Source organism: Scophthalmus maximus, chromosome 19 (assembly GCF_022379125.1).
Source record: "Scophthalmus maximus strain ysfricsl-2021 chromosome 19, ASM2237912v1, whole genome shotgun sequence".
Lineage (NCBI taxonomy): Eukaryota > Metazoa > Chordata > Actinopteri > Pleuronectiformes > Scophthalmidae > Scophthalmus > Scophthalmus maximus.
In genome coordinates, this window is record NC_061533.1 from 5,515,002 (window position 1) to 5,539,130 (window position 24,129).

General features: G+C 44.8%; 1 protein-coding gene across 3 annotated transcripts; it reads right to left on the reverse strand.

The window, feature by feature from the left end:
- Positions 1–92: 92 nt before the first annotated feature.
- On the reverse strand, positions 93–23,054 carry camsap1b (calmodulin regulated spectrin-associated protein 1b). Of its 3 annotated transcripts, none has more exons than XM_047328912.1 (19): positions 22,627–23,054; positions 20,958–21,124; positions 16,080–16,342; positions 13,046–13,207; positions 12,600–12,680; positions 12,176–12,208; positions 9,268–9,409; positions 8,842–8,981; positions 8,645–8,741; positions 7,799–7,922; positions 7,229–7,314; positions 7,019–7,103; positions 4,578–6,864; positions 4,350–4,486; positions 4,047–4,261; positions 3,843–3,945; positions 3,626–3,738; positions 3,005–3,123; positions 93–2,481 (listed from the first exon to the last, which is right to left on the reverse strand). In XM_047328912.1, the coding sequence occupies exons 2-19, from the start codon at positions 21,121–21,123 to the stop codon at positions 2,185–2,187; spliced, it is 4,650 nt and encodes a 1,549-aa protein (XP_047184868.1). In that variant the 5' UTR covers position 21,124; positions 22,627–23,054; the 3' UTR covers positions 93–2,184. The 3 variants fall into 3 exon arrangements, with proteins under 3 accessions (XP_047184868.1, XP_047184867.1, XP_047184869.1); XM_047328911.1 differs by having other exon boundaries at positions 7,766–7,922; XM_047328913.1 differs by lacking the exon at positions 12,176–12,208 and having other exon boundaries at positions 7,766–7,922.
- Between the last annotated feature and the right edge of the window lie 1,075 nt (positions 23,055–24,129).

Sequence of the window (24,129 nt, forward strand, 5' to 3'; positions counted from 1 at the left end):
TATAAAAACACTAAAATCAGTGTGGTGACAAGTAAGTGTCACAAATGAAAAAAAAAATAGAAATAGAAAATTTCAAGCAATGAGGAAATGAATTAAAATCAAAAATGTGACCTTTATTCAATTTGAAAATTTATTCTGTTTCAGTGCGTCCATTTGAAAATAAATAGATGGCAATGGGATCAAAGATAAAAATCAACAGAGATGGAAAAATACATACTAGTGTAACAAAAACGGTGACAGAGTGCCGATACAATCTTTTAGTTAACATAAAAATACACTCACATTCTCTTGTAAGATGTGTCACCACCAAATAAACAACACCACCAAAATGCAGCAAAAGGTTTCCTCTCGTTTTCAGAGACAACAGCAGTAGTTTATCACATCAGCCCGAGACCCTCCGGCTTCACGTGTCAGTATTAATAAATCGTAGTGTTTGGTTTTTTAGTTTTCCCCCGACAGCAGTGTTGCTAATTAGTTCGTAGTTCTTATGCCCATTCAAAAGAAAAAAAGGGTAAAATGCCCCAACAACAACGAAGAGAAAAGTAAAGTGCTTGTGCGACACTTGCGGTTTGTTCCTCGAGGCCGACGGACTGGAAACATATAAAAGCACTTGGATGATTTTCTAAAGACAAGAGAGAGACGACGTGGCAGTTGTTCGTCAACACCTCGGAGGAATGTTCTTTAATGTTGGTACAGAACTGAACCACAGTTTCCCCCCCCGACAATCCGCCCGCACACACACACACACCCCTTTATCAAATACTGCCGTTCCAACCGGTTACAGAGCGGCGCGCGCACACACACACTCGATGTGTCCAGTGTGTGTGTGCGCCACTCTCATGGGACAGGCAGACACGTGGGGAGGGGGAGGAGTGGAGGGGGTTACATTGCATGACAGAAGCCGTCGACAAGTGTTCATGAGTGCACCTTTATACAGGACCGATCAAGAGAGTGCCCAGTGGAGAGAGAGAAAACACAACTAAGCCCTAAACATCAGAGACAGTCCTGTTATGATGAAAACACATATCAGCTCAAACTGTACCACGTTGCTTTAAGAATGATTCATAAAAAAAAAGCTAAAACAAAACCGGAAAAAACATAATTTCTGCACCAAAGCCTTTTGATTCCCTCATGAAAAAGGAACAAATTAAAATGAACAGTATTTAAAATGACCATTGTTTAACTTTTTTTTTTTTTTCCTTTGTTGCTATACACATATCCAGTGCTACACGATAAAAAGCGGTCGAGTATGTAGACGATAGTACCACGATGCGTGAAAAGGCCAACGGATGTCGGAGGTGGGGGGGGGGACCTGAGGAGAGCCCCCTCCGCCCCCCCCCCGTAACACAAAAGAAGAAGAGACAGTTCAGAGCAGCAGGTTTTTGTGGAGATCCCTGGTGGTGAGGCAAAAATCGGCAATGCCAGCCTGATTCGACGGATTCGACAGATTTGAAACAGCCCGCGCAGGAAGAGACCGGTTTCAGGGTTGGGGGGGGGGCGACACGTCCGGAGAAAAGGTCGTACAAAGGCCCCTCGGCTTGGGGGGTGTTTTCTGAAAAGAGCGACGGGAGGTCCACCTCCTTTAAGTCCAAACGTGTCCAAAGGAGAGAAGGAAGGAAGGATTGTAGTGCTGCAGCTGAGCTCTGGACCACGACAGTGCTGAACTAAATAAATACTTAATGTAAAAAAAAAAAACAAATGAACATCCACCACATATGAGAAACGGAGGGGGGAAAAAAATGCCACATGCTCGAGTCGTGGTCGTCGTAGAAAAAAACGAAACCTGAACAGATCGCACTGAGATCACGGGGAGGGGAAGCACATTCAGCCGGCATTCCTCTTTTTGTTGTTGCAAGCACCAGCCCCTCAGACCACCTGTGACACACACGCACACGCGCACACGCACGCACACACACACACACACGCGCACACACACACACACACACACACACACACACACTTTTCCCCTTGTTTCTTGATGGTCCACCTACGTGATGACCACGTGTTCCCGGATGCGGCCTCTCTCCTGAGTAGGTTCCCAAGCCGAGCGGCGGCGGCGGCGAGATTGGCTGTGAGCGTCAATGCAGTCTGTTCAGGACACAAGCGAGAGATGGGGGGGGGGGGGGGGGGGGGGGGGGATTGAGGATTTTGTAAGATAAGAGGGTTAGAAAAAAAACCAGCCCGCTATTTGACACTTTTCTTTGGCGCGGCGCCCCTCTTGGCCTGCCACAGGTGGTTGTGGATGGTCAGGGCGTCCACGCTCACGGACACAGTCTTGGCGGGGATGGCGGTGAAGCGCTTGCCGTCCGAGCTGTACTTGTACAGCTTGTCGATCATCGCGTGGCCTATGCTCTTGGGCCCGGTGCCCGTCAGCTTGTGGATCTCCTCCGTGTCGGGGAAGTACGAGTAGAGCGCGCGGAACTGGAAGCGCTCGTCGCGGAACAGGATCATCAGGTGGTTGGACTCGCACTTGTCCAACTCCTGGCGAATGAGGAGTTAGACAAACAGTTATTGATGATGGGGATTATATGAAACATAGTTACATTTAAAATGGCAGGATTTTAAGGGCAAGACCTCTGGCTGAAATCTTAAAAATGCAGAAGAAGTGGGAAATAAACTTCCTGATCCCAAAGACAAGACCCTTTTGATATGATGGCGGACATCTTGTATTTGTAGATGAGCGAGATTTACAAGATAACAAAAGTAGATTTTTAACGTAGTCGCTGCTCTTGTGTTTTGGCTTTGTTCCCAAGCTTAAGGTGGCATCTTCAAATATCTTGTTTGACCAAATGTCCAAAAAAGATCCAAATATGCAGTCTGCTGTGATATATGACAAAGAAAAACAGAAAATATTCTCTATAGTCATCAACTAACCGTTATTCACTAACACTCAGACTTAGGTCATGTAGCTGTCCAGTTGATTATTTGAGGACATTTAATCAGAGAAATTAAGAAGCATGGAGATCATTTTGTTGACAATGTTCATGGGATAAACATCGAGTACCTCGAGGATCTGGTTCTTCTGGGGCTCGTTGACTTTGCCAGCCAGGCAGCGGTGAGAGATTGCGTTGTGGATGATCGGCTTGTTCGACCTGGCGCTGGGCTCCTTGAAGAGTTTGGGACCTGAGTTAGGAAAGGCACAAATATTATACAATACAAGAGGGAAAATAATCAGTCAAGTGACTATAAATTTGAGCAGGCTGATATGTTTCGAGCCCGACCGACATGTCGGTATCAGTGCTTATGTTTACCGATATGAAATCTTTTACTGTACAGAATTAACTATGCAGAAAAAAAAGCTCATTTATGTTTACATGTGACGTCAAATAAATTATGTTTATTTTCTTAATTCAAGTTCGAAATATTTGGTTGTATTTGTGGTTTCTTTATTATTTACAGTTATTTATGATAAACTTTATGGTTAAACTAAAATATCAGACCTCAATTTCATTTCTTTTTTCATAAAGGTTTGATAACCACATATTAGGAATCATTGACAGATTAAGTAATAATAAAAAAAGTACATATCATGTATCAGTATCAGAAATCTTGTACCAATATCGATATCAGTCAGGCTCTTTCGACTATCTGTCATAGTAATAAACCTGACGATCTGTGCACGCACCAGTATATTCAGCCATGGAAGTGATGGAAGACGCGGTGGAGCCGTTGTCCCAGTCTCTTTCCACAGCTCGACTGTTACTACGAATTCCTGGAAACGACTCCACGGAGTCGCAGCTGGAATGGAAGGAGGTAACAGAATTTAAATAGAAGAATTACAGCAAACCTCAGAATATTCTCACGCACACGATCACAAAGTAAACACCCAGTGAGCAGCTTACCGCTGGGAGCCGGCGCCGCCAGAGTTGACGCTGTCGGCCTCGTTGGTCGCGGCGGAGGCCAGAGACAGACTGGAGCCTGATTGGCCAGTGCTCAGGTTGTCCGCTGTCAGAAACAGAGGAGACAAAATGATTGTGGTAAAATAACGGAATAAAGAAGTAAAGGAGCTTAAGCTAAAGGTCAACCAGTGATTTAACGGATCTTACGTGTGGACGAGCCCTTGGAGAAGTTGTCGCTGGAGGACTCCTCTCTGAACGCACACTTGGCTCGGTGCTTCTGCTTCGGCTTGGGGGTCTTGGGCCTCACAAGGCCTTTCTCCTCGAACAGCGCCTTCTGCTTCTTCCGCAGGTGCTCCTGCTTTATCAGCTCCCGGCGTGCGTTCTCCTCCTCTTTCCGCAGGCGGTCCTCCTCGGCTTTCCGTCTGGCGTTGAAAAATTGAAACACCAGCTCGTTAGCATCTTTGGAATGACATTTGAATCCTAATGTAAATGATGGTAAAACCTTCTCACCTCGCTTCGTCTCGTTTCAGCTCGGAGTCGGCCTCTAGCTGTTGTTTGCGGAGTCGAGCCTCCTCGGCTTTCCTCTGCTGCTTCAGGAAGAACGCTGCTCTTTTCTTAGCGAGTTCGTCCTCCGCTTTCTGCTCATCCTGCAACACGGGAGAAAGAACAAGGGATCGTCTGAAGTAGTCGATCATCAGAAATCATAATCGATTACTAGTTTTCATGTTGAGGCGTTACCTTGAAGAAGAAGCCCATGACTGACTTCTGTTCTCCGTCTCCTTCCAGTGCCGAGTCGTCCGCTGTGTCCTCTGCTGCCTCCAGCTCGGACAGATCGACCTCGATCAGGTGGGATTTGCTGCGCTGCGTCTCCTCCGATGGCATGTTCTCTTTCCCCGAACCGTCCGAAGAGTTGAGGTCGGACACGGTTGCAGTGCTGGACAGGCATTCGTCGAAGGACACTTCTGGGACAGCCACCGCCGCCGGGTCCACTCGGGTCGGCAGACGCATGTTCGCCTCGTCGTGAAGCCGGGAGGCGGCGCTTCGGGTGAGGCCCGAGCCCGGCCGGTCGATTGTCTCTCCGGCTGTGGGGTTTCTAGGGCTGTCGGGCTGCTCAGCCCTGGGGGACCTGCCCCCGGTTAAATGCCCCCGGTGTGGTAGTGTCTCGCTCTGGTTGGGGGTGAGGGTCCTGGACGCCAGCCGGGATTGCTCCTTGGCTATTTTCAGCTCTGACGGTTTGGACCTGGGGCTCCGGCCCGAGCTCAGCTTGGGGGGTTTCCTTGTGGGGGTGGCAGCGGTGCCAGAGCTGTGCTCCACATAGTGAAAGCTTGCCCCGGCCTTAGAGTCAGAGTTTTTGTCACTGGTGAGAGGAGGGGGCGGAGTCGCACCAGGCGGGGACTGTACATTCTGTTTGATTAACATCTCCTGCTGCAGCGACAGCCGCGTCATCTGCTGCTGGATGCTGCCGATGGCTTCGTTCAGCTGGTCGATGGAGCGGCTGCACTCGTTCAGGTCCAACTCTTCCTCTAGGTAGAAGTTGCCGCCGCTTCCCTTCTTGTCGGCTTCTAAGGCACCTGGCGGGGCGGCGCCCGCCACCTCTTTGTCCCCCCTCGGCGCACCGACACACAAATCATCTTTACTCGACGGTCCCTTCTGCCCGTTTAGCTCTTCTTTAGAGATGTCGGCCTTGAGCGGGTTGGGTAGCGTGTCACTCTTGCCTCCGCCTTTCTTCACGATGTGCAGGAAAGCGGCCTTCCCCAGCTTTTGCCTCTGCCTCGCCGACAGCACTTCCATCTTCTTCTTCTGGTGCTCGATGGCTCGCCTCTTCTCCTCCAGCTGCATGCGCAGCTGCACGAATTCGGAGGCGAGTACATTAGTGCTACCGTCGCCTGTGCGAGCACACCCTCCCAAGGGTGAGGAGGGGCTCTGGTCTCGTTTAAGCCTCCAGGAGGACGCCAGGGGCCCGCTGCTCTCTGATCCGTCAGGGGTGGTCCTTTGGGAGCTGGAGGCACTGGAGCGGAGGTCGTGGTTGCTGCCGAAGCGCTGCTGCTGGGCTTTGCGCTCGGCGAAGGAGGTCATGCGCACGCTGCCGCTGGCCATGCTGCTGGCCTGCGAGTGAGCGCTGAGACAGGGGCTGGAGCGACCGCTGCCACCGTTCATGTCTTTGTCCTCGTGCTCTTTCACATTCATATCCTCTTGGAGTTTGGCTGATTCTTCTTCCTCTTCGTCTTCTTCCCCATGGAAGGTTTTCCTGGGCCAGTTGGGGTCTTTAACGGTAACCGCTTCATCCAAATCATCCTCATCCAGGTCCTCCAGCTCGGCTTCCAGGCCCGGGCCCGACTTTGGTTCTTCAGCATCTGAATGCAGGTAAAACCCCCCAGCTGGCTCTCTGGACGAGGGGTCCGTACTGCTAGTGGCATCGGGCCTGAAATCTGACTGACCCTGGTGGGGCTCCTCTGACATGTCTGCCTCCACACCAGGAGGGGTAAAGGTTTGGTTTAGGTTGCAGGCTGCTTTCCTACGAACTGCTGATGTCGATCCATCTCCTTGGCGTAAGGAACCCCGTCCTGAGGAGCGAGGCCCCTCGCCGCACTCCTCCTCCTTGTTTAGGCATACAGACTTTTCTTTGGCCGCTTTGAGCGCGGCAGGCATTAGTGGTTCTAGGTAAAAGGTATCTGGTGCTGGTTTGGACTCCGTGGCAGGTTTAGATGCCACTGCGGCATTTGCTTGCGTCCCGTCATCCCATTTGGGGGCGGCGGCACAATCGGTCCTCGCGACCGCCACCATGGTTTCGTCCTCGTTTTCAGCGTTGACACTGCCGGAGAAGCCGTGGCCATTGACTCTGCGCATCGCCCCCTGCGGGGGCTGGTGGACAGAGGTCTGGTGTTTGGGTGTGGCGTTGAGAACGTTGGACGCAAGGCTGTCTTTACTTATGGAGCGAGCCAGACTCACGCTGTCACCGGAGGCCATATCTGCATCGCTGTAGGGGGCTGGATGCAACATGTAGGGGCTCAGTGTGGACTGTGGTCTGCAGAGAGAGAGAGAGCATGGGGAAATATTTTTTTGTAGTCAGCATAAAATATTGGTTAAAATATAGAGAGGTTTCCCTGGTCACCCCGTGACTATATAGAGATGGATTTTTCTTCAAGACTTAAATGTTCATGTGTGCTACTTTCAGGTACCTTTGCCTCTTGTCTGGCCACGCAGCAACAGAGCCTCTTGGTTGTCCGTCCATCTGGGTCAGGGAGTTTGAGCGGTTTCTAAGACCTAAAAACACAAAGAGCTCTTTACAAGACTACAATAACACGAAGTGCTGAATATTAACCTGTACCGTATGCAGGCACATATGTAGGATGTGAAAATGTGTTCGGGTTTGTCGGTTTTTAACTTACCTGCACCATCCTCTCCTTGCTGCTTCTGCTGCCTCTGTCGCAGGGGCAGCAGTGGGTGGGAAGGACTGAAGCTTGGACCCCCTTTGCTAAAAGCCAAAAAGAACAGAAATCAATACCCAAAATTGTAACATTCAGTTATGCAGGATGACTGAAACTGTCATTAGAATAATACTTGCAGAAAAGATCGGCCCAGCACACACGTTACACCCAAGAAAAGGAACCATTTGCAGCCACAGTAACACACTTATTTTAAAAACCCAACAGTCAAGAAAATGCCATGGACGAAACGCAACTGACAGTTCAATGTAAACATTGACAACATTTTCATTAAACATTTTGTCTCCCACACAAGCACCAATATGAGACAACATAAACATAAGCTTAGTGCAGGAGAAGACAGAAGAGTTAAGAGGTGAAGGACATGTGAAAACGACACCCCTGCGTATACATCTACTCATCCTTGTTGGGTTACTGTAACTGGTTAGCGGATAGGATCATGAAGGGAGTGGAATGAGGAGGAGATCGGAGAAGACTTACAGGGGATCAGAGTCTTCGGGGTGCAGGAAGTACCTGTTACAGACTTCGGGGCTGCTCTGGTTATCCGCCACGCCGGGGCTGGCCAGGAAGCTGCGCTTGGTGGCGTTGGAGATGGGAACTGATGGACGGGCACTCTTGGGCTGAGCTATGGCTCGAGCTGTGAAAAGGAGGACAAACATAAAAAATCATAAAAAAAACAAAACAGAACACATAGTGACTTAGGTTTGCTGTCAGCGGGATTTCTTTCCAATTGTGAACCAAATAAATGTTAAGATGCAGACAGTTGTCGATATTTAAGCTGCAATTACCTATAATTAGGGCAGCAACTGACACTATTCAATCATCAATTAATCAGCTAATTATTTTCTCAATTAGCCGATTTGTTATAAAATGTCAGTAAAAAGTGAAAATGAAAGCTGTTTTTTTTTTTGTTCTGTCAAGAACCCAAAAATATTCCATTTCCAATCCACTTAAAAGAGAGTAAAGCACCAAGTCTTTGTATTGGAGAAGCATCAGTAAGAAAATGTTGACGATAATATACAATAATAATAATAATAACGACTTGAACATCAAATCTGCTAGAGATTGACGATTAATTCTGTCGATCGGCTAATCAATGAGTCAATTCATTATTTCAGCTCCAATGATGTAAACATGACATTTTACAGTCAATTAAAAAACAAATTGTAACAACTTAAATCTTAACTTAAATCTATCTAAAAATCTTGCCTTTTCATGTCTCAAGTTTGGACTTGAGAGATGCTAAAACCCGTGGTCATGTTTTCATTATTCTACAACCTGTGAAACCTTTAAAAGGATTTCACCAATGTGATATTTTCCTCTTGTGTGTGTGTGTAGTGTTCCCACTGTGATGCTTACCATCTTTCAACTCATTAAGATCTCTGGGCTGGACAAACTCTGGCTTGACGGTCTCAAACCACCAGAAGAGCTCAGCGATGAAGACCATCACATTGTGCTACATTGGGAGCACAAGAAACATTACTGGACTCGTACTAACAGGTCAATTTTATTTATGTAAATGGTAAAGAAAAAAAATACTACGTCAGTTGTTGTACCTTAAGCACGAGTGGCGAGTAGAGCATGTCCTCTATTGTCAGATAGAAACTTTTGTTCAGATACTCGCTGGCAAACTCTCGGAGCAGCTGGATGTTGTACAGCTTATCAGCAACGGAGGCCACTTTCTTCAGGCAAACATCTGATCAGACGAGCAGATGGCACGTCAGATTAGGACACAGTGAGCCGATGGCTATAAATGTCACACTGGCCTGGACTTGACTGGGCCAGTGAGCTGTGTGAAGTTGCCAGGAAATGTATCACACATGGATCGAGAGGCTGGATATTAAATCCAATGTCAGCAAAGGAAGACGGATGAGCTTTTAGATTCTTTGAGGGCAACTGATAATTATTGAGATGAAGCTACTGAACTAATAGCGAATGAGTGAGTATTTGTGAAAAGCACACGCGTGCAAATGCAGCATTACCCTCCAGCTTCATGAGGTCTGGGCAGTAGTAGTGGACCACAGTGAGCAGCGCTGCTCCGTCTCGAACGTCTCGCATCAGCTCCTCCAGTAGAGGGAAGAAAGCCGGCTGTCGGCCTGAAGTGTGCTCCCGACGATACCGCACCTAACCACCAGGGGGAGAGGATGACGGTTTAATAAGGAGGAGAAAAAACCACAGCAGCAAACACACCCCACCATGGTATGTAAGGGTAGACGATAACTTTATGCATCAGTTCAAGGTTCTCCCCAGGAGTTTCAAAGTAAAAGGCATTTGGTTTTATATAACCAAATGTGAAAATCCTCTTCAACTGATCCAACAGCATGTTTAGTGTAATATTGAAGAGGAGAAACTCCAGGTGAGTTTAAGGGAGAACCCTGAAGATCAGTGAGAGGATGGAGGTGAAGGTGTTGGGAGGAGTGATTCGAACAACACAGCTGATGGTCAGCCTTCCTCCAGCTCCAATGGGAACAGGCAGCCAGCGGTGGAGCCCAGGCGATGTGGAAGCAGCTGACTGGGACGGAAACTGGAGTAATTGCTGGCCCACTTATGTGAAAATGAGTGTGGTACAGAAACTCACTCGCACCAGATGTATTCGTTTTGGATACGCAGCTCTTTGTACTTATTTCAGCTTCCACAATTCAGTGATACAACACTCAAATAATTTATGCTAAACATTTGTAAACCTACATTTGATTTGGAGCAACACAATTATAAGTCGTAGCGGATGCCAAAGCAGCCTGTACTGACTGGTTACCCTTCTTTCTGCACCGCTCCCTGTGTCATGAAATAATCAATCTGACATTCTCCGTGGCACCGATTAAAGAGGCAAAGAAGTCAATTCATCACAGTTATTAAGAAATGCAGTCATGATTAGACCCTTGCACTAGTATGGGAAAATGTGCAGAATCATATTGCACCAAGAGCTCAATTTGCACCCATTGGCTACTTTATTAGGCACAACAGTACAATCTGGTTTAACCCAATTCAAAAGCTGAGCCATAAATGCTACCTTTCAAGATATAATAATGTTTGATTTTGATTGACAATGTCAAAGGTTATAGTTTATTAAGATCCACATTAGCTTCTGTCTATCTTACAAGAGGTTTTATCTTAACTATATGTTAGTTATATTAACTAAACTTGTGGCAGCTGTTGTAACTGGACTGCATTCAATTGTATTTGCGTACTTTATGTGGCCAGGGAGGATACATTACCATAACACTTAAAACATTTTTTTAAAGAGAATAAATAAACAATAATTTTAAACATTAGTGTAGTCCACAAAATACCAACAAAAATTGGTCTGTAAAAAATCTGTGAACTATTTAAACAGACCAGCTATAGCACAGAGCAGCAGAACAGCTAAAAGATCTAAAAAAAGAAATAACATGAATTAATATTTATATCAATAGATCTATTTGGAGGCTATTCTACAAAATCTATACCAACTGTATAGAGAGGCAGCTCTAGTTACAAGTCACAAGGTGAAACTAACAACCAGGCCAGAAGCTCTAGTACAAGACAAGAGGAGGGGGAGTCCTCCGCTGACTACGAGGTTACACTGTACCGCTTCGGCAAGCTCCTTCGGCTCCAGCATGCTGTGGGTCGGGCCATGTGCGACATCGGGCTGACACACACACACACACACAAATATATAGAGCAGATATACAGCCAGAGGAGACACATTGGAAACAGTGTGTGAGAGCAGCGTTGAGAGACTGGAGGTGGAGGGGGGGGGGGGACAAAGCAGATCAGTAGTGAGAGGTGGCGGCCAGGGATGGGACTGCAAAGCAAAAGAGAAGTGTAGCCATGGATTTACTCTTATTCTCACTTGGAAAGAAAATAGTACAGACACACCTCTCTCTCACACACACACACACACACACACACACACACACACACACACACACACACACACACACACACACACACACACACACACACACACACACACACACACACACACACACACACACACACACACACACACACACACACACACACACACACACACACACACACACACACACACACATTTTTACTTCTATCTTTGTGGACACACTCACTGACCTAATAGTTTCCCCAGCCCCCTTTCCAGGACCACCACCAATATATGCCCTTGCTCTAACCTAAACCTGATTCTACCCCCTAACTCTACAACTTGATTAGAGCTCCACAGATATATGGGCCAATATGAGTTTTTCACAGACGTATCAATATTAGTGTTGATGGTTGCTCATATGAAAACTTTCTTTTTACAGAATTAACTATGTAGATAAGATGTGCATTTATGTTTACATTTTACCTAATATATATATATATATATATATATATATATATATATATATATATATATATATATATATATATATATATAATGGGGTAAACTGTTAAATTGTACAATATTAAGCCTCCATTATATTTTTTTGTCATAAGGGTTATGACAAATATATTACTCAGTGTGTGTGCGCGTGTGTGTGCGTCCATGTGTGTGCGTGCGTGCGTGCGTGCGTGTGTATTCGCCCCCCCCCTTTATTCTTAACCCTCAAAAAGCCCTTCAAAGGAGTGTCAGAAAGTGAGGACCGCTCAAAATATCCTCACCCCAAAGGTCTACAACTCAACAGACAGACAGACAAACAGACACAGCAAATCCACTTGGCCTACTTCAGCTTGTGATGAAATAGCAAACATTGCGAAGCTAAAATAATATCTGAACACTTGACAATGGTCAGAACAGCAATACACCTGTGACAAATTTGCCACATGGGGAAAAGAACGCAAAAAATAAAATAAAGCTCAGCTTTTCTCCCCCTTGCAGACACTGTGCAAGGGGGAGAGGGGGGGGGAAATGGGGATATGTGGGGGGAGGAGGACTGGCATCCAACTTACAGGGACTAGCTTCCAATACCATTTGGAGGGGGACTATCCAGTTTGCAGGGATAAGAGAGGGGGAGGGAAGGGAGGGGGGAACAGATGAGGAACAGGAGCAGAAACAGCAACAGGTCAGAGGTCACAGACAAACGGTTCGGATCTGATTCCGTTTTAAACTGAGAAAAAGAGAGCAGGGTCAGAAAAACTATAAAAGGCAGAAATATTCCTTGTGAAATTTAAAGATCCTGCTTGCTGCACATTCTCAACTTCAAAAAAAAGGGTGTTCCTAATAAAACGAGTTACTTCTTTCGGTCCCTTAAAAGCCTGATATGCGAGCAACAAGCAGAAACGTGTTGGCTATTTTGAGCCTCGTATTTTAGGTTTTTAAATTTCTCTCCTGTAAAAAGAAGAAACTGGAAGACGCCAAGTTTTTTTTCTTTACCATTTGGTGGCTGGGGGACTCCAAAGGGTGGTGCTTGACTTTGTGTTCACCAGCAGAAATCTCTCTCATCTTCATGTTCACCTGCAGAAATCATGACACATTCGGTACGTTTACACAGAGACACCAGGTTATGCTGATAATCGAACCAACACATTTACATGTTCAGCAAAAACTGTTTGGGGTTTTTTGGCTCAGCGCTGGCTCTGTAAATTGAAAAATGGTGCGGATCGCACCACACAACACTGTGTGTGTAGTTTTTAAACAGTAAACATCACTACCCGACACCTTAAGAGAAGTGCTAGCGAATGACGCTATGACTCAGGGGTTTTGGCTCGCATGGTGCTGAGGGTTAAATGGGTCGATCCCATCATCATCACCAGCTGGTCATTAGAAAATAAGAAGGCTAAACCCAGAGGAAGATGTATGGGAGGCATTTTTTTTCCAACCTTGTTGATCCAGAAGACCATGGCGTCCTCCAGGTCAAAGGGAAGCTCCTTGGAGGCACTGAAGGTAGAGAAGCGCTCGACGGAAGCCACCACCTTCTCGATGCTGATCATCTCCACTGTGTAGGCCATCATCAGGGCATCGATCATGGGCATGTGAGCACTCTGGGAGAGAGGGGAGAGAGAGAAACGGAATATGAAACTCCATCTACCGTGTAAAAAGGTAAGAGTGCTTCAAAACCAGGATACGCAAGGCAGCCATACTGGCACCCTTCTTCCATGTCAAAACCTGGTCCTACATTACCCACAATGCAACTTGACCACATCCTCTTCAATTGGGAGATTGGTTGGGTTATGCTAGTTGCAGATAATGTAGAATCGGGCCACTGGCAGAGGGGAGAAACGCGAAACAAGACGTCCGTCAACCTAACTTCTGTTTAAACCCACATCTTGAGATTATTCCATTTTCAAACTTAAGTGACAACACTTGTCTCCTCTCCTGCAGATCCTGCTCCCTCTGTCCCTGCCTGCTCCCCTGCCTGGCTGTGGCCATGACCAGTCACCTCTTCCCCGTCAAGCTCCACTTGTTGCTGTACAATGTCGGAAAGTGTAGATATTGAAACTACTGCACCCCATGGCAGCAAAAAATACCTGTTAACTTTGCACATTTGGCAGACACTAGATTTCCTCCCCTAACCCTAAACCCAGAGGGCCGCTGTTGCCCCGTGTGTGTGTGTGTGTGTGTGTGTGTGTGTGTGTGTGTGTGTGTGTGTGTGTGTGTGTGTGTTCGCATGCTGACAGACAGACAATGTGCACCCAGACACATATATTAAATGGACTCAAAAGGCTACATTGTGATTTTAAAAGCCCCAGCTGTTGCCGCAACAAAAGTCAGGCTACGACCACACCATTTACTCCGCCCAGACTAAGCGGCACCCCACCTAACGTCATAAACGTAAATGTATTTTAGAACTAAAACGTTTTCGCATGAACTTCGCTTCAAACAAGGTGCAGGGGGACTATCTGCTGGAATGGGATCTCTTTCATTCTTACACATAACCACACAGGTTTCCACGGAAACCTCTTGTCAAGTCAGCAAACAGGGAAGCAGTCTATTAGAGATAAGCGCTGTCCTGCTCAGGATTTTCCATCCCCTCACCAGGCTTTGTGTCTGGATGCTTACACACGGGCCTGCGTGGATTATTTTGTCAGGCTGCTCGCAGGAAGTTAAAAAAAATACAGACGCACATCCCAAACTAGCCAGTCTGCGGAGGGGTACCGTTGCTGGTTTCCATGGTAACAAAAGGGTAAGAAGATGGCTGAGATCAAGTGAGCTTGCATGGCTGGTGTTCACTCTATACTGTGTAAAGTGCTCTTGTTGAAATTGCGAGATCTCTTCGGCAGAGAGGCAACGCTGTGACGTGGTGCTGCTGTTTCAGGTGGTGACCTGGAGGATGTGCGATACACTCCGAGCACATTAAACCCATCTGAAACAATATTATGATGATGACGACTACAGAAAAAGGTCGGGAGAGTAAAGCCACCAGTTTCCTTCATGAAATGATGTGACCTCTATCAACAGATTTATATTTTCTCTAGAATCTAATAAAACAACAGGGGAGCATCATGGCTGTGTGAAAATTTAAACGGAGCGCTGTAGGACAAAAGGGGGAGATTTTCAAGTGCCAACATTCAGTTAATGCTCTTAACAGATTGACAAAAATGTATGTGAGAATAATTTCACACACAATAAAATCCATTCTTGGAAGTATTATCGCAAGAGTAACCCTCTTAACACGGACATTCCTGATTTAAGTGCCTGTTGTGAAAGGGCACAGGCCTCAATCTTTTGAGGATTTGTAGATTTTTTTTCTCTCTCCCTTGAACTAGAAAGAAAGTGATGTTTTTGACAAAGCAATAAAAGTGTCAGTTAGTTCCTATGAGAAAACTGATACAGAGAGTATAGTTGCAAAATGCCGCCAGTCAAAAACAGACTATAAAACACTGAAATGTCACAATAACACACTATTAATCCTAATCTCAGCACTATTTTGCATGAAGTCCTCACACAACCCATTTGAATGAAAATGATAAGGGTGCTCACAATTCATCCGCAAACTGTTCCATTAGTTCTCGCTGCAAGGCACAAGTTTATAATGTACAATATTAAAAAAATCACGTCTATCCACAAGGAAGCTTCCTAGTGTCTCAAATGCCTGAGCTGAGGATGATGACACTGCTGGATGAGCATCAAAGCACTAGCTTCTTGCACTGTGGTAAGATAATACATTAGAAGCAGGAAACGCTGGGGACGGTACAGGTAATGCGCAAACTGGGTGAAGCTACTGGCCCTGGTTTCCTCGTTCTCTGACAGGCAATCTGTGCTACAGGTCAGACTTGTGTAAGAGCTACTGTAACGCCATGGCCTGCCTGGTGCTGAAAGGTGTCCAACAGTAAGACTATAAACGTATCAATATTATGGAAATATTATGCAGAAATAAATGTGTGTATCTGTGGAGCCTGCCAGCCCACAAACTGGGAAAAAAAGCAACCACCCTGTTGTTGTTTTTTTGTGAGGCTCCGAACAACTGGTTCAGATTTGTCTCCCACTATGATGTCACAGTTAGACTCTTTTTGGGTAACCCCACCTGCAAACTGAGAATCTCCACTTTTCTGGTGAAGGGGCGTGACATTTCTTACACATTTTGAAATCGGTTGACCAATCACAATAGACTGGGCCAGCTGGCCAATCAGAGCAGAAATAAATCCAGGCGTTTTAGACAGAGGGTGAAAAAAGGAGCTGCGGGAATGGGCAGTATGAGAACAGAGATGCCTTTTCTGAACATTAGAGAATGTAAACCTTATATAGTGGTCACTCAGTAGTCAAAAGTAGGAATATGAGCATAATATGTCACCTTTAAAGTTCACTGAGAACAAGAGAAGATAAGTTAATGATCAATTAGTGTACACCGAGATCAAAAAATGTGGATTAACAACTCAGGACACACACTTGTTGTTTTTTTTCATTCCAACTCACCATTTTGATTGGCATGCAGGCCAGGTCCTCCTCCGTGACGCGCGTGTCGTCGCTCTCCATGACATAAATCCCCTTGAAGTACAGGGCCTGGATGATGGACATGTGGGACTGAAGAGACGCCGCCTGCTCCGTCTTGAGGATGAGTCTGCAGACGCGGCAGTAGAGTTCACCAGACAGCAGCAGGCGGATGACAGGCGGCTTTATGTGCTCCTGGTCGTACTGGTCTGTGTAGAACGGGTCCCTTAAGTCCTCTGGAATATGGTCTGCAATGGAGACGGTGTAGAAGGTGAACCATGTGTTAGTAGTAATATGCAGTTTAGCTTTTCAAATTTTACCTGACAAGATACATGGGAGAGCTAGTAAGACAACACCATAGCAAGATATGACAGGATGAAACATGATGTTGCCTGGAAAACACCTCCAACATTTCTGTCTGCCTCAACACAACTCCTACAATGTAAACAGACTTTAGGAAACGCAACAAAGCAAAGTGCTTTCCGTGTCATATTTGTGTCAGCTTCAGTTTACACGGCCACTTGTAACTGTTAAGTCGCAGCTCGTTGCCTTGAGCGTATATCGGGGTAACAGATCCTTACTAAGCCGAGTATGCAGTCAGTGAAAGCAGGCTTCTCAGATGACACGGTGGGCTCGGCCAGTTCAACAATAGTGGAGCCACAAAAACTAATAGGAAACTATGACCTAAACAAGAGATTCTGTTGCAATTGGAGGTGAAGTCATTGTAAAAAGCAGATACCAAAGCCATATAAGGGCATGGGACGAAGGAGCACTGGACTTTAGGCATGCACAAGCCAATTTATTCTGCTACGGTAAAGCACGGATAACAATATGTACATACTTTTCATACATACTTTTCTACAAAAGGGCGGGGTGACGAAATCTGTTTTGAACTCCACCCCGAGCCCCAGTAGCGTTAAGCTGCATGTGTGCATGTGTTGTGTGTTCTTAGCGTCTGTTCTGACTGAGGGGGGGATAAAGGGAGCCACTCGTCAGCAATCTCCCGCTCACAAAAAAACAGGAAGGCAGCTTCTTCCAGCTGGTTTTGTGGACGATCATGTACCAAAGCACAAAAAGCTAAACGTACAAGGAAATGAGGCAATATGGTGGAAAATATCAATGACAGAGTACAAAACTTGGACATACCAGAGACATTACACTCTTGCCATTTGCTGATGTAACATAGGAGGAAGCAAATTAGCTTTTGGTTTGCTGCATCAAATCTATCTACAATCTTTATTTCACTATATATATATATATAGATAGATATATAGATATATAGATATCTATATATATAGATATAGATATATAGATATAGATATATATATGAAGACTTGTTGTCATGTGAGAAGGAAATTGCATAGAGGTATGATTTTAAATGGAAATTTTAATATGATTAACCCTACAGCCAATCAGATCCACGCATCCTGTATACTGTATTCTACATGCATGACGACAACACAAGCCTCACGAACATGCTGTCTGCACGTTGTCATACAACTGTATTAACTCATTATGCGTCACACCCAGCGTGTGGGTCATTCCTTGAGATCTGCGCCTCAGTATGTAAACACATTAGAACAGTGGGAGTAATTGTGAATGAAAAAACAAAGGGGTTCTGGCTGGGGCGAGTCTTCACGTTTGACTTCCTTGCACAGACACTGATGTCGTCTGACAGTCGCCCCCCGCCCTCCTGCCTTCAAGAGGAAGGCTGGAAAGATGTACTAACTGTGATGGGGTGGAGCCGGAGGATGGGGATCTGGCAACAAGAGCCAGGATGTGCTGCAGGCACATTCAGCCAACCATGATCAGCACAGACAGACAGGGATGTGCAGGGCAACGACCGGCAACGTGCCAGCAAACCGTGACAGGTCTTACTAGCAATGTGTCTCGCTGTCTGTCGCTTAGGCTGGGAGCAGCTGTGGCACATTCGGAGGGCAGCACGCCTGGAGAACATGTACACAAACATGCTTGTTCAAAGACTGAACGGGGAAAGCAACGCTAATGAGAACTCACCAGATGCACCTGAAACCCCCCACAAACCCCCACAGCATGAGACTGCTATATTTATTTATAAAGGAACGACGTCACCAAGAACCGTTTACAAGGCACCGTCAGTGTCTGTCAGTCGTTGCAGGAGCCAAGTAAACAACCGGGCGGCATTAGCATCCTAAACAGAAATCGTACGAGCCATAGGGTAAAAACTCAAATGGGCCCTAATATATTCAGTTCCCATGAGAGGACGATAATTGCAGCTGCACCTGAGAGTTTCCTCCCTCTGGGCCAACCAAAGCTTTGGGGCTAATATATGCTTTCTATTGTAACTGAATGTCATCTCCAACTAAGTGCATCTGTGGTGCATTGTTTTGGTTTGTCTGGAGATGATCATACTTCCTATCTTTTATCATTAACCAGGATCCATTATGACAGGCCATACAGTAAGCAAGCAAATGCCTATCAGCCATGGTATGAGCAGAAGTAACGAACCATAGCGCTAATAGGGTTTAGAGCAAAACGGCAGCCCGCAAAAAGAGACAATAGCTCTCCATCCATAACCTGGATTACCATTAAAGGTCCAACTTATTGTCATTTGTTTACTATGAATGCATCAGTGGCATTAGGAAATCTTTGTAATGACCACAGATCTGCAAAACACTGAGGAAAGCTTGTACGAGCCATTGAAATAATGACAGATGATTTGACCCGAGACTACACTGATGCAACCGACATGCAAAGCAGTGAATGATGGGATATGAGCATCAGATAGCCGAGGTTTACACTGACTTAGCTTAACAGCAATGATAAGGACACATCCTGTAGCACATCAAAAAGTTAACTAGCAGCTCCGCAGTCAAACAATAAGAATGTGCTGCAATGTTGATCCTTCATTATTTTTCAAGTACTGATTAATAAACATTTGCCCAACAGACAGGATGTTCTCTGATGCCACGTCTGAGTACAAACATTCAATTGTATTATGCTGGTGAACGACAATTATTCTTGTGTTTTTAGGTTATACGTACTGCGTTTCTCACAGAATTAGATTCTGATCAGTATGATCTCATGTGCACCCGAATGACAGGTACACAGAAAGGATGACCAGAGAGAGGACAGAGAGAGAGAGAGAGCGGGTAAGAGAGCGCCGCACACAGCTCTACAATGGAGCAACTGCGTAAGTGGATCATTATGAAACTATGGCAGGACAAATTATGACTACGGTGGGGCGCCACATTCTGGGTAATTATTGGGAAACACTTGTTACATGTATGCACAAAGAAATCCTTGACTACAGGCCCATAACAATTCATAACAGATCTAATTTGAAAACATGACAACACTACAGTAGCTAGAGATATGAAGGGCGTGGAGTCACAGCTCCTAACGATGTCTTGTTACATGCTAGTCATACAAGGAAATACAAGAGAAAGAAAAAGCACCCACATTGAAAACAATTGTATTTATTGAATAACTTTCTAGTATTAGGCAACTGACTCTTAATCTATGTTTCAAATACTTCTTATTCTACTCGCTCTCTCACTCACTCTATCCCACTCACAACACTTAGGGTGCCACGTATAAGCAAAAACCTCTCATTACATCACAATACAATTCCACCAGCACAACAAACATCAGCCTCCAGGAAGTTTAATTAACACCTCTCTAAACCGTTTCGTAAAAAAAAGTGTATTAACCTTCATAGAGGCAGGATTTATTGAAAGGGAGATGTTTTAGTCAAAGAGCGACAAGTTCACAATTTTCAAGGGAACTTTGGATAACTTCTGAAGACATATTCACTTAATTCCACTGACTCAGATTGAAGGAGCCTCAAATAAGATTATGATAAACTTTTGAATAAATATTTGCGCAGAGTGAGTTATGTGAATATTGTCTGGCATCACCAACACCACTGAAAACACAGATGTGTGGAATATGTGTTTCAATGGCCATTATGAACAGGAAGAATGATGAGGGAAAACAAAACCGGTTTCAATGTTTATGCGGGCACCTCACTGTTGATTTAGCGTGGAGATGAAAAACTGTAAGAGTATCCTTTATTGAGTTTACGCTAAGTGCACATACCTACCCAATAATATTTTTTTTAAAAAACAAATACAAAAAAAGTTAGTATACATCAGAAAATGAGCAGTGACAGTGGATGGATTTTTATTTTTTATTTTTAAGGCTGCTAGTTGTAAGGCCAAAATAAAACACCTCCTTAAAAGGCTCTCCTGAATTTCACACAACTCGTCTCAAGTCGTCACTGAAATGTATGCAATTCTTATTGCAGCCGCAGACGAGACGGTAAACTCTGCCCTACGGGCCTAGCTAATGCTGATACCATCTTAACATGGAGCGTGAGTGACAGGCAGCGCAGATCAGTACTTTTCCATGCTCTGAGTATAGTCTAACAAATATAGCCTAATACATCAGTGTCTGTCACTGCCCGATTCGGGCTCAATCCCACTGGCCACCCAACAAGAATGGACGGATCTGGTGAGTCAGTGAGGGGAGGCCTCGGTTGCCAAGTGTCATGAGGGAATTAGTGTTGGCCAGAGTGCACACATATAAACAAATATTTCTTTCTCTTGGACTTTTGCTGTCAATGGTTCAACACTTAGGCTCCACACAATCTGCTGACCATAACAATGTTGAGAAGAGTAAACACACTGTTCCAACAACAACAACTGAATTTTTGAGATAACTATGAGAATATGAGGAAAATATTCTCAAAATTCCATGGTAGTGAACTTCTTTGGCCCCTAGCGGTTGATATACGTCTGTTATTTTCAAGTAAGCTATACAGATGAATGTCAATCAGTCAACAGTATAAGTGTAGCGTTAACATACATTAACATAACTTACCAATGCCATAGGCTTTAGCAAATAGCCACCGGAGGTTGGCGGCTATTTTTGCCCGCGCCGAGTCATACATCTCGAATGGTGTAACATCCATTGTGCCTTCTGCAACCCCGGGCAGGTCCACTTTTCTCCTGGTACTGTCCCCGCCAGCATAATAATCAACATCCATCCTTGAAAAGATAAATAAAAGTAAACGTGATGTTACAGTTACACTGGAACATAAGGGACACAGCCAAAAAACAGCCATTCACAAAATGCCACATGGCAAAGCTCCATGGTATTGCTTGCGAAGTTGCGGGTAGCTGGATGCCCCATTAGAGTCATTTTTCAATATGTAATTAAATTACATCTCATCTCGCCTGGCGTTTGTTGATTATCGAGGAAATTATTGTTTTGGTGTCTGCTCTCAATCCTCCCTTTACTCAGTCAATTGCGGCTTGCATCCATGTAACAGTTGAGACCTAAGTACCAAAGTAGAATCCTGGCAGGCGTGATCACATTAATTATGTCAAATGACAGGGTCAGTGAAGACACACAACTTTAGCATATCGTGTGCTGTAGCAGTCCACAAAGAACAGAATGCATGTGTAGTCGGTTTGACTTTAGTGATCATATTTGGGTACTTGAACCAAAAACCACTTACAGAAAGTGCAATTTTAACGGCTTGTTGATAACTATTCACACTGATGGAGAATCTCAGACTGTGCAGTAAAACGCTCGACTGCAGTTTCCCAGTAGAGACTCACACCTAAAGAGCTTCGAATTTGCCGACAGAGGAAAATGACTTCCTTAAAGTGTGTAAATGTTATGTTTACAGATATCAGGGTAATATGTCTGTGCCCGGTCTCTGCTTACTTACTATTTTTTGATCAAATTGGATCATCTTTGTATTATGCGATTGAATATAATTATCATTTGGAACGGCCTGCCTGAGGAGATGAGGCTGGCTGTGCCTTCTTTTAAGTCACTTTTAAAAAAAAAACATTTCTATACACTTGCTTTTATGTGATGTCATCTCTTTATTTTTTATTCATATATGTGACCTGAAAACAGTATTATTGTTGGAAGGCTGATTACAATTGTCTGTGATTTATAATTCTTTGTGAAGCTACTTCTAAAAGGTGCTGTATGAATAAAATTATTATTGTGATCTTATTATTATTATGATTATTATTAAAGACTGTCTGCAGTAAGCCAGGTAAACTTGTAGATCTAATAAATGCCTGTGTCAAACTCTTTCATTACAGGCTGGTGTATAACGACGGGATGAAGATGAGGAAAAGCGCACACACACACACACACATTATGAAATTAATTCAACTTTAACTTTTCCACAAGAACAAAAAGTCAACCTTATTGTGATGTTACCTGTGGCATCAACTCCTCGCCACCTTGCCAGTATGTTTCCATTACCGGACATTAACAGCGCGCATGTTGGACAAGCTAGGTAACCGCTAATTAAAACTATTAGCTGTGTTTTCTTTCACGTAAGTGAGTATTAGTCTCATTTACAGAAGGGACTGCAGTCGGTCAACAAAGTGCACATTTCGCTGCCTGACGTGACTGTTAGCCAAGTGGCCATGCTAACGAACTGTGCTAACAGTTAGCTTGGAGCGGCGCTGCGTTCATGGGCCCCCGTGAATGGCGTTAGCTAGCCGCGGCAACACGCTACCTGGAACGGTGTGGCGGCGTGTGTCCGAGTCGCGGGTGGGGCGGTGGAAAGACTCAACCGAGGACCCGCCTCGCTGTCCAGGGGCCGGCCGTGTGGAGAAGACGCCAGCCGCAGCGACGCATCGTAGCCGGCTAACAGAGCTAGCCCGGGGGGGGGGAGGCGGAGAGTCCGAGCGGTCTCCTCCCAGCAACAAGACCCCGATCCCGCGGCCTGGGTGACAACAGCTCCACGGCAACTCGAGCTTTCCAGCGACGTCCCCGGGCTCTTCTGAATAAATAAATAAGAAATCTACCTCTGTATTAATGCCTCATGTTAGATACGAGGCACTCACACACAGAGAGAGAGAGAGCTCGGGCTGTGCAGCAAGACCCAGCGGTGTGTTCGCGCTCCTCTGCCCAATAGACATGGAATTATCATCCCCAGCCTCCGTCAGGGCGACGACTGCGCATGCGTGATTAGCTTCCAGAATCAGAGTCAGTTTTATAATAATAGTACTAATACTAATAGTCATTTTATATAGCACCTTTCAGAAGTAGCTTCACAAAGTGCTTTCACAAAAACACACAAATCACAGACAATTAAAATCAGCATTCCAACAATAATACGTTTTTTTAGGTCACATATCTGTATAAAAAAAGAGGGGGTTTTTTTATTTCTTGGTTTTATTGCCAGGTAGGTAACAGGTTACATTGGAGGATTTTTTTTTTTGTGGTGTTATTTAGATGCATGTAGCAGTCAACATACATACAATTAGAAGAATATAGGATAAAATAAAATAAAATAGAATAGAATAGAATAAGATCAAATGAAATGAAGTAAAAATTCACACTATGTAGAATAAATATTGGGGTCACAGATGGCTAAATGTGTGTGTGGTGGATTGCGTTAATATAACGTGTAATGTCCATGGGGAAGGAATTGGAGGTGTCAGTGAAGGTCCCGGGCCTTGTTGATGAGGCTGACGGCAGAAGGGAAGAAACTAACTTTGTGATGGGGAGGTTTTGATCTTCCAAACTATATTACTAGAAAGACTTATAATAATAACTGTCAATAATGTTACCAGTTCTTAACTTTTTAAGTTTTACAATTTCTTTACTCGAGCTGAAAATAAAAACAAGTTGACTAAACAGTAGGAATAAGTCCACCCTAATATTTTCTTTGGACACTGATCATGGTGTGATGAAGATGGGGTGGAAAAAAGTGTTTGCGCACGTAATCATACAATGGTCTTTGGGAATAGTATTTTAAAAGTTGTCTTTAATATACCAGCAGGAATTCACTCTTACTTATGTTTCATTTTCCCCTTTTTTTTTTTGTGACTTTGGCCAATGAATCCATCTAGTGGTGAAATGTGGTGTAATATTTGAGTGTTTTCTCTTTCTTTTTGTCAGGCTGTATGTGCAGTCAGAACAATAGCTGTTGGTATTTTAATGACCAGAAATAAAATGCCATTGAAATTTTGTTTTTTTTGAAAAACTGAAAATGCAGATTGAAATATGGTCG

Excerpts from the sequence above, each read along its gene's own strand:
- camsap1b (XM_047328911.1), bottom strand. The coding sequence starts at position 21,123 with ATGGATGTTGATTATTATGCTGGCGGGGACAGTACCAGGAGAAAAGTG. Across the intron at positions 12,681-13,045 it reads TGGTCTTCTGGATCAACAAG|GTGAACATGAAGATGAGAGA; the intron begins GTTGGAAAAAAA and ends TGATTTCTGCAG. Across the intron at positions 7,923-8,644 it reads TCTTAATGAGTTGAAAGATG|CTCGAGCCATAGCTCAGCCC; the intron begins GTAAGCATCACA and ends TCCTTTTCACAG.